Source organism: Hydra viridissima, unplaced genomic scaffold (genome assembly GCF_058129835.1).
Source record: "Hydra viridissima isolate aposymbiotic clone 2 unplaced genomic scaffold, HvirCarnegie_v1 scaffold_1, whole genome shotgun sequence".
In the NCBI taxonomy this organism is placed as follows: Eukaryota; Metazoa; Cnidaria; class Hydrozoa; order Anthoathecata; family Hydridae; genus Hydra; species Hydra viridissima.
In genome coordinates this window covers 26,693,654-26,704,304 of record NW_028324300.1, presented here as the reverse complement: position 1 = coordinate 26,704,304, position 10,651 = coordinate 26,693,654, and the positions used below count along the sequence as shown (strand labels likewise).

The following is a 10,651-nucleotide window of genomic DNA, read 5'->3' as shown; positions in this document are numbered from 1 at the left end:
TTTCGTAGAACCTAAAAACTCTGTTATCAACTCTTCTTTTCGTAATCTTTAAAGTTCTGCGCTACTAATCATGCTGTAGTTATTTATCCCTTTCTCTCTCTACGTCTCGTGTATATCCGCCCCTCTCTTTCGTGGGTCTTTTTTTTTTAATGTTTCTTGCTTTTTATGTTGGTTATAATATTTTGGGCATTGGCGGTTTTTCATTTGTATTTGCTACTGTGTAAAATATTGATTAACGTTTTTGTGTGGTTGTATTGCTTTAAGCTGCATTTTGTTTCACTTAGAATTAGCTTCCTCACAGTAGTTATCGCAAAAATCGTTAGTTTCGAAATTTTATGACAATTTAACGGGAAAGGATCGTAATTATGTGATGGCTCTCGTAGCTTTTAACGGAAATTTCGAGCAAATCAATTGATTTACGTAAGTTATAACAAATCTTTCATGCAAACGACTTGAATTTGCGAATTAATTGAATCAATTACTTGTCGGAATTTCAAAATTACAATTTAATTGATATCGTAAATTGTTGCGTTCAGTAAGTTTTACGAACACTCTCGCAAATTTAATTTTTAATTGTTACGTTCGTAAAAACTGCGTAAGTCTTTCCTCTACATTTATCAAAAGTGAACTTCTCAAAACAATTTCAAGTTTCTATATGTATTTCAAAAATAAATAAAACAAGACAATTTAGACATCTCGTAAATAAATACGCAAAAATTCAAAAGTTTCACTTGCCCGTCTATTAAACTCTGATAAAAGGAATTTGTGAAAGAATGAAAAAACAAAAACGTGTAATTACAAAGTAATTTACAATTTCAAGAATAAAAGTAGTTATTGTAATAAAATTTGAACTGAGGAATTTAAAATTGGCAGCAATAGTAAGTTGAATAAGTAAATTATTTAATGATGAAAAATCATTAAAAAAAAAAAAAAAAATCTATGGATTCTGTAAACTTTCACAAACCGTCAATCATACGCGGAAACTTAATTTTTTAACTAACTTATAGTTAGTAACCGGTTTTTTACCACAACAAAATTGCATTTACGTAAGTACATGTATTTCATAATCTTTGAAGAAACATGAAGGGCTGAGTGCAAAAAGTACTCAAGTCACAAAATTAATGTTTTGAGAAAATTTAGTTTGATCAGAGATATAACACTTCAAAACAAGGATTTAAAATGGCTGATCAAAGTAGATTTTCTCAAAACATTTACTTTGTGACTTAAGTACTTTTTGCACTCAGCCCTTCATATATTAAAGCAATTCTAATGCCTTAGGTCGTAACGAAGGGTTCCTAAATTAGATGTTAAAAAAATTGAGTTTTCATAAAAATTTTAAACTATTTTAAAAACTTCGAAACTTAATACTTATAGAAGAAGGAAAAAAAAAAAAAAACTTATTTTTACCTCTTTAAACTATCATTTACAAACATTTTGCAGGCAGCTAATTAACCATCAGGCAGATGAGGTATTGTTGGTTGATTCCCTATATTAAAAGCTCATCCAGTTATTGTTATTATTATTATTGTTTGTATACTTTTTTATAATATTATTATTATTATTATTTATATCATTATTATTATTACGGAGGTTGTATTATCCTGCAAGTGGTTGTATTATTACGCCTCCGATTTTAATGGTTGTATTATTCAGCAAAAGGTTGTATTTTGGTTGTATTTTGGTTGTATTAAACGACTGGTTGAATTATTCTTATTTTTGGTTGAAGTATTTGTCATGAACAAAAGTGGTTGTATTATTACGCTTTGAAATCAGAAAGTCTTAATTTCAATTAAGAGACCTAGGTTCTTTAATTTTTCCAGCTAAGTGCACGGACTTAGCAAAATAATTATTAGCGAAAAAAATAATACAATTATAGAAATACAATTATAAAAGCAAATATTATTACAAATTTTATTAGCGAAATAAATATTAGGAACTTAGCTCAACAAAATATTAGTAAAACAAAACTTAGGAAAAGAAAATATTAGGAACTTAGCGAAAAAAATTATTAGGAGCTAAGCGAAAGAAAACTTTAGAACTTAAAGATACAAAATTAAGATTTTGACAAGTTTTATTACATGGTTTGAAAACAGGTAAACAGTTTCTTAGAATCTTCCGTCCACGATTTTAGCTTTAAAATTTGATTCTTATCTAAGCATTTCTAAGTCTTTCTCGAATATTTAAAACTAAAAATTTCCAAGTGTTCGTCATGCTCTTGAAAAATGTCTACTTTCCACGGCTGCTTGTCAAGGCAGTTTCTGACCTCTTCAGCAGTAAAGGTTCGGGTCCTATTTACGTTATCAAAATCCGCACGACATAATATTTGAGCACAGTTCGGTTAGAAGTAAAAAGAAAGATCTTCTGTGCTTTCTTCCTTTAATCAAATCATCCTTTTTAGGAATATCAAACTTTTGTAATATCTAAAACAAGAAAACCCTAGCCTCATTAAGTTAATAGATAAATAAAGTAAGAATTAAGGGCTAACAGAAAAAAGTTTAAAAATTATCATACGTTTCTTTAAAAATGGTTCCTAATTGAACAATTCTTAAAATTAAACACCACCACAAGAAAAAATTACATTTTCTATCTTGGTATCCAAATTGGAATTTGACCCTAAATAATCAAGTTGAAAAAGGACTGGAGAATGATCTGGAGAATTGCATGGAATATTTCCTTCCTAAAATAAAGTAAGGAACAACCATTTCAAATTCACCATTAAAAATAAATAGTTAGAATTAATTAGCATCTCATTATTACATAGTGCTTCATTTATTTTATACAAATTTATTTCAACATATATAAACTGATCCGAAGGTGATCAAGATTAATACCGATTGCGTATTATATTATTTTTTGAAGATCAACACCGCTTTTGTTACTTTATAATCAACATGTTCTTAATAAATTTTTACTCTATTTATACAGTTTTGATCGGTTAAAAATAGCTAAATTATTTTTATCAATCTTCATAAATGGGCTATATATAGCACTTATGGTAAAGCACCCAAATACTACAACCACGCATGATTAAGATCGGAATGTCCCATAATAAGCTAAGTTACAAAAATAGCGTTAACGTAAATTTCTTCCGATCATTCTCCCCCTCTTTGATAGACTCCAGTCTATCAAACCTTTTCAATTATTGAACTCAAGAAGACACAATCTTATAATTGGTCGTATAAATTCTTTTTCGCCAATTTTAACTTTTACAACTCTTACACGTCCATCTTTTCCTTCAAATACTTCTGTAATTCTATCGAGCGGCCAATGTCCTCTGGCTGTATCCGGAGAAATGACTAATACAATATCATCTATTTTCATTCTTCGGCTTTCTTGATTCCATTTATACCGCTTTGATAAAGAGGGAAGCCATTCTCGCAACCATCTTTTCCAAAAGTGACGTAATAATTCTTGTACTCTACGCCAACGTGTTTTAGGATGATAATTTTTTGATTGACTTGAGTCGGGAGCGAATTGTCCTCCCACTTGTCCAGTTAAAAAATGATTAGGAGTCAATGGAACATCATCTTTTATATCAGCACTCTGATACGTTAATGGGCGGGAGTTCAATAAACTCTCAGCACCTGTAAAGGCCGTATGGAGTTCTTCATCAGTAATATCGGCCTTTTCAAGTATTCCAGATACTGCACGTTTTGCAGCCTTGCTCATTATTTCGAACACACCACCAAGATGAGGTCCTAGTGGAGCGTTTAAGTACCACTTGATTCCTTTATCAGCTGTAGAGTAGGTAATTTTATTCTTATCTAAGCTATTGACAAGTTCTTTTAGTTCACGAGATCCACCAACAAAATTTGTTCCATTGTCCGTCAAAACTTCCAGTGGTAATCCTCTTCTATTCACCATTTGAAAAAAGGCATTGAGGAATGAATTTGTATCTAAATTATAAGCTATCTCGAGATGTACTGATCGTGATAGTAAACAGGTAAACAAGCATAAGTATCTTTTTTGTCGTGTCCTCCCTCTACCTTGCATTGTTAGAAATGGCCCAGCAAAATCAATGCCAATTCGGGCAAACGCACGTAGTGGTTGCTTAAAGCGAATTGCTGGCAGAGGAGCCATAAGTTGTTGAGCAGGTTTACATTTTCTTCTTCTACATTTGTTGCATTTTGCTTCTGCATCGCGGATTTCTTCTCGTCCTCGTATAATCCAATATCGTTCTGATAATTTTGTGAGTAACTGATTTGTTCCCATTACATGATTTCCTTCTTCATGGTAATGTTTAACAATCAATTTTGTAACCGCATGACCTCTCGGCAAAATGATTGGATGCTTAACATCGTAAGGCAAGTAGTAAGCATTTTGTAATCGACTTCAAGAGCGTAATAAGCCATCTTCATCAATTTGTGGATTTAAAGATATAATTTTGCTTGATACTGATATTGTTTTTCCTTTTTTAAGGTTGTTATATTCTTCTTTGAAGCTTTCCTGTTGAGCTTTAACAATAATTTCCTTTTCGCTTTCATGATATTCATCAGCTGTTATATCACCTATCATACGCAAATCAATTTTACATCGACAGTTCATTATATATCGATACATCCATCCGTTAACTCTGACAAGTCTTTTCCAACATGAGAATTGGTTTATATCAAGCAATTGATTTACTACTTCGGAAGATAATGCGAAATTTATTAACACAGCGTTTTTCTTTACTTTAATTGAAGCTTCATGTGTGATTTCAACGTGATTCTGAGGCCATTTTTCCTCTAAAGAATTCAGAAAACTTGGTCCATGCCACCATACATTATTGTTTTTTAACTCATTCACCGATGTTCCTCGAGATAATAAGTCGGCTATATTAGTTTTTGTAGGTATGTACCTCCATATAGTTACGTCTTTAATTTCAAGCTTCAAGGCCTTATCAATCTTCTCTGCAAGTCGTAAACCGAGAACAGCTCCAAGTAACTCCAGTCTTGGTATACTGATAGACTGCAATGGACTTACTCGGGCCTTTGACATTATGACTACACAGGTCACTTCTCCTGTGTCATACAAACATTGTTGATAAGCAACAGCACCGTATGCTTTACAAGACGCATCCGTAAAAACGTGTATGGATCGGTTTACAACTGTTGAAGTTATTTGTAAACATCTAGGAATGTTTATCATAGAAAGATCTTTTAGTTCTTGAAACCATTGATCAACATTTTTCAAAATCCTATCCGGAATTTGATCATCCCACTCAATTCCGTCAATCCACAACTCTTGCATAATTATTTTTATTCGAATCATGTATGGTGATAAAAAACCCAATGGATCGAACAAAGTTGCCATTTTTTTTAACAAAAATCTTTTTGTATATACCGCATTTTCTTCGGTAGCGACGGAATGAAAAGTAAATAAATCAGGTTTTGCTTCCCAGACAACTCCAAGCGTTTTCATGGCAGGTAATTCTCCAGAATCTAAGTTTATATGTTCTGCACGATCATTTTCGGGTGTTATTTTAAGAACTTCGACCGAGTTTGAAAGCTATTTTCGTGCAAACATTCCGGCTGAACTCCATAGTAGCGTGAGTTCTTTGTACAATTGAATTCCTTCTTTTTCATCAACTACAGAAATTATTGTATCGTCCATGTAAGTTGCTTCAAGAACAGCTTCAGAAGCTAAAGGAAATTTTTGTGCATACATTTTTGCGTGTTCTTGTGTTACAAATTGAGCCATGAAAGGCGCTGAGTTGATTCCAAAAACCAGTCGATTAAACTGAAACACATCAGGCTCAGCAGTTGGATCCAAATTTCTCCATAGAATTCGTCGGTACCTTCGATCATCTTTATGTATTCCGATTCTTAAATACATTTCTGCTATATCGCAAGCTAAAGCGACTGGATATTTTCGAAATCGAAGTAAAACTGTTACAAGATCTTGTTGAAGTTTTGGTCCTTGGTAGATAAAGTCGTTAATGGATTTACCATTGTATTTTGCAGATCCATCGAACACTATTCTGACTTTTGTGGTTGATTTTTCGGGACGGAGAATTGGGAAATGTGGTAAGTACCAACCATCTCCTAGATTCTTTTTATCAATTTTCTCCAAGTATCCCTTTTCTAGATACTGCTTCATAATTTTGTTATACTCATCTCCGACACTTTGGTTTTTCATTAGACGTTTTTCCGTGTTTTGTAGTCTGTTTAACGCCATTATATAATTATCATCCAGCTGTCTATTTTCTTTCCATGGTAATTTTAGCTCATATCTTCCGTTTTCTATTTTCAGCGAACTTGTAACTATATTAAGGGCGGTAAGTGTCTTCTGGGCTTGTTATCATTTTTTTTAATTGCATCTCTTCTTCACCTTCAATTGCCCATAACTTTTTAATGGTGTCATTCGCATCTTCTATTTCCTTTGCTTTTGGTATCATTTTCGTAAAGTGTGTTTGAAGGGATCCTCCAGTGCCGCCAATGCATGTCCATCCAAGTGGTGTTAGCCGGGCCACTGGTTCATTAAATTCTCCTCTTACTTCCTTAATTGCACGATGCAACTCAGAATAGTCTACACCAATTAGAATGTCAATTTTTGGTTTGGGTCCAATATTTGGGAACTCGATGTTTCTCAGATGTCTCCAATTATTTGACATTTTTCTCCAATTAACGGCTTTTAAGTTTCCAGTTACATTATTTACTGTAAAGGCTTCCACTGTTATAATTGTTTTTCCATTCAATGATTCCAGCTGGAATTCCACCGGCATGGTTTCGAATGAATCAATTTTTCCATTTATCATGTTTACAGTTACTTTTTCTGTTTTACCCTGCAGTGACAACTCAGCCGCCACATCAGAATTCAGATACGTTTTTGTACTTCCATCGTCAAGCAATGCGTTAACTAAAACTCTTTTATTTCCATTACGAAGAATAACCGGCACCGTTCGAAGCGATATACAGTTCATGACGTGTTTTGAATGTAGTTGGATGTTTGATATATGAGAGTTTTCAATTACCATGTTCTTGGGTTCTTCAGAAATTCTCTCATTTTGACGTTTCTTTTTGTGAAGCAAGCGATTGTGAGTATCTGTACAGCCGTCAATCCCACAAATTCTTGTATTCCTGCATTCCTTTGGCAAATGATTAGAGTTTAAGCACCTGAAGCAGAGTTTACATTTCTTGGCTGTTTCCCATCTTTCTTCAACAACTTGATTTTTAAATGTTGGACACTCCCATATTTTATGATCGTTTTTGCAAGCAGCACATTTTTTTATCCAATTTGTTTTCTTTTTTCTTTCATTGTCTGTAAAGTATGAATTTCCTTCAGACGGTTTGCTACCAGTGCCTTTTTTTAAGCCATGAAGAGTCTCTGTTGCTGCCATTTGAAAATCCGCTTCTTCAACAATAAACTTTTTTAGAGTTTCAACATTTTCGTTTAATCTGTATTCATGCACCCAACGTTTATATCTTATCAACATCATCTCTGGAATCTTTTTTTGCAGTTGGTGGTATAATGTTCCGTTACCAAGTTCTTCAGTTCTATTAGCTTCATTTAAGTTTATTACTGCCACATCCAACAAGTCGGCAAATTTTTCCAAATCTCTTGGTTGGTTTTCCCTCATAGGTTTGAAGTTGTTCAATTCATCCAAATACATGAGGACCTTTCTCCTCGTTCCGCCATATTTTCTTTCAAGTCTTTCTTTCGCAGCTTCATAGGCAAACGATGAATGCCCAAGTCCTTCAATTGCTTTTAATGCGTCGCCAGATAAATATTGACGTAACTGAAGTAATTTATATTCAGCTGTCGCTGGAGCTTGATCGATACATGCGTTGAATGAAGCTTTCCAATTTTCGTAGCTCTTTTTATCGCCATTAAATATTGGTATAGAAACGCGTTTTAGTTGTTTCCATAAATCCTGTCCAATTTTTGCAGTCTTTTCATCTAAATTATTTGTTGTACGCAAACGGCTATGAGTCGATTTGATTGATTCATATTCGCTATTATCTTTTTCTTCGTCCTTTAATTTTCGAATACTCGACCATTGATCACGTTGCTGCTTTTCCGTTGTCCGCATAGGTTCTCGATCCATCCTTTGGTCAAAATTAGATCTTTCACTTCCGTTGCACAATATCCATCTATTTACATTTTCCATCGCTTCCGTGAATTCGCCATTTATTCTTTCAATTCCTTGATTGAGTTTTTCTAAATTTTCTTTTGACTCCAGAAACTCGTATTTGTTTGATAAATCAACCATCACCTCGAGAACTTCGTTTTGTGTCTTTGTTAATTGATGAGTTAAATCGCGTAACTCGTTTTTACATGTCGGATCGTCGTCTCCAAGAAGCTGAATAATTTGATGTTTAATTTGCGTAAACGAAGAGTTTAAAATCGTTTTCTTCCTGTTTAATGCTGACACTTCATTTTGGACGGTTAGTTGATCTTCCATTTGATTTGTTAATTTCTGATTTCTTCTTTTTACCATTCTTCCGTTGTGTAGAAAATACCCTCTGCTACCAACTTTGAACCGAAGGTGATCAAGATTAATACCGATTGCGTATTATATTATTTTTTGAAGATCAACACCGCTTTTGTTACTTTTTAATCAACATGTTCTTAATAAATTTTTACTCTATTTATACAGTTTTGATCGGTTAAAAATAGCTAAATTATTTTTATCAATCTTCATAAATGGGCTATATATAGCACTTATGGTAAAGCACCCAAATACCACAACCACGCATGATTAAGATCGGAATGTCCCATATAAGCTAAGTTACAAAAATAGCGTTAACGTAAATTTCTTCTGATCATAAACTTTAAGTAGCATATTTCATCATCTAGCAAGCCTTCCTTTTCAAATCTTTGAGTTCTTTTTCTCTGTGGATAAGACTTTTTATCTTTTAAAAGAAGTGACTGTCTCTTACTCTAAATTTTATAATAATTTATTCATACACATTTATTACCATTTACAAAATCATTACTGAAATTTTATAATAGAAAAAATTGCAAATAAAATTATAAAAATTACTAACTTGAGGAGTGGATTCGGAATCAGATGAAAGTATGAGGTTTTCATTAGCATAAGCGTTCTAAAATATAAAGGGAAATGGAGAAACAATGTACGCAAAAACAACAAATTAATTTAAAAAACTCAATGTATTACAATACATGTTTGTATGTTAAAGTTTCAAATAAACAATATTAACTGTTTCCAACATTGAAGTACTGACACTTGTGTATACACACATAAATACAAGCATGCATGTATGTATGTATGTATGTATGTATGTATGTATGTATGTATGTATGTATGTATGAATCTGACAATCTGAAGACCATCATTTCAATAAAAAAAAAAGACATAATTTAACTGAATTTTACAATATTTTATTTGCTTTACTTACCAAGTCAGATTTTGGTTTTTTGTGTTCATCACTAACCATCTTCCAAACATCTTTGGCAAGAATACTCTTTTCTAAAAAAACAAGGCATTTACACTAATCATATAAATAACAACTGAGTCTTACAAAAGTTTGTTCAAAATTTACCCTGCTGAATTAATGTAAACTGCCACAACCCTGCAGAGGGTTAGGGTTAGGGTAGTGGTTAAGTAAATAAGCACAGGGTTTTTAAAAGCTATACGAACTTAACAATCACATTAAAATGTTGTAAGAATAAACTTTGGTAAGCACCACAAATAACTATAGTCATCAACATTTATTACCAGAATTTCTTGCATACCCAGACCACCTTTCCATTTGAATAGTTTCTATCAAAAATAATTTTTCTGATATATAATTGAATGAAATGCTGAGATGAAAAACAAAACTAAAAATACTTAAGAAAGAAGGCTGCAAAATTTTTTTTAAAAATTTTTTTCTAACATGATAACATAAATACTTTTTAGTTTGCTTTGTTTTGCACTCTTGGCAACCAGTTTCTCAAATGCATCTTCACAATCTAGATATTTAAACCATGAAAAAAAAATCAAAAAATGTTCTAGATGATATTTAACATCAATTATATTTAATATTTTAAAGAAAACACTTTTTACATCATCCAACAGCTTGACAGTCACTACATAATTCAACAATTTGATATCATTATATCATTCAGTAAACTGAAAATGTGAGACCACTTATCTGTCTAATTTTAAAACAACTTCTAACTTTTTTTTTTATATCTTTTTATTAATTAGTTTTAAACTATTTAAACTTAATTAGTTTTCAGGAAAACCTCTGACTGCAATAAAAGTTATTTTAGAAGTATTATTTACACTTGTTCTTATGAATGAAAAACTCACTAATACAACTCAGTAATCTACACAAAAAAACAAACTATTAAACTTAGAAAAAATGTAATGTAGCATATTTTAATGTTTATTCATTAAGAAACTATATTGTACCTTTATTTGTGACCAACCTTGAACTTTGGCAAACATTTTGATGATTGCTTCTGGGACGAGGACTTTGTAGATATAGTCATTAAACTAAATAAGTTTATACAATAAGGCCAGAAAGTTCAAATTTTCAATTTTATTTTTTCAGATAATACTTTAAAATTTTAAAAAAAGATAAACCTTAAAAGGAAAATTTTTCCCCATTTCAGAAGCAAGGAGGTCAGCCTGATTTTCTGAGAGAAGATTAATCAAGTCAACATCACACATTTTCCCTAAAATTATAATACTTAAATTATTTTCAATTTTTGATAC

At 32.0% G+C, this 10,651-nt stretch overlaps 4 protein-coding genes across 4 annotated transcripts; all 4 read right to left on the bottom strand.

Annotated features, from left to right (window-relative positions):
- Window positions 1-3,135: 3,135 nt before the first annotated feature.
- On the bottom strand, window positions 3,136-4,212 carry LOC149894186 (uncharacterized). Its single transcript, XM_090077491.1, has one exon. It carries the CDS (start codon window positions 4,210-4,212, stop codon window positions 3,136-3,138), a length of 1,077 nt encoding a protein of 358 aa, XP_089933617.1.
- A 120-nt stretch (window positions 4,213-4,332) lies between these two features.
- LOC149894185 (uncharacterized) lies at window positions 4,333-5,403 on the bottom strand. Its single transcript, XM_090077485.1, has one exon. The coding sequence runs from the start codon at window positions 5,401-5,403 to the stop codon at window positions 4,333-4,335; it is 1,071 nt and encodes a 356-aa protein (XP_089933611.1).
- An 87-nt stretch (window positions 5,404-5,490) lies between these two features.
- Window positions 5,491-6,159, bottom strand: LOC149894184 (uncharacterized). The gene has a single exon (XM_090077476.1). The coding sequence runs from the start codon at window positions 6,157-6,159 to the stop codon at window positions 5,491-5,493; it is 669 nt and encodes a 222-aa protein (XP_089933602.1).
- A 91-nt stretch (window positions 6,160-6,250) lies between these two features.
- On the bottom strand, window positions 6,251-9,787 carry LOC149894183 (uncharacterized). Its single transcript, XM_090099466.1, has 2 exons — window positions 9,665-9,787; window positions 6,251-9,415 (listed from the first exon to the last, which is right to left on the bottom strand). The coding sequence occupies exon 2, from the start codon at window positions 8,420-8,422 to the stop codon at window positions 6,251-6,253; it is 2,172 nt and encodes a 723-aa protein (XP_089955592.1). The 5' UTR covers window positions 8,423-9,415; window positions 9,665-9,787.
- Window positions 9,788-10,651: the final 864 nt, after the last annotated feature.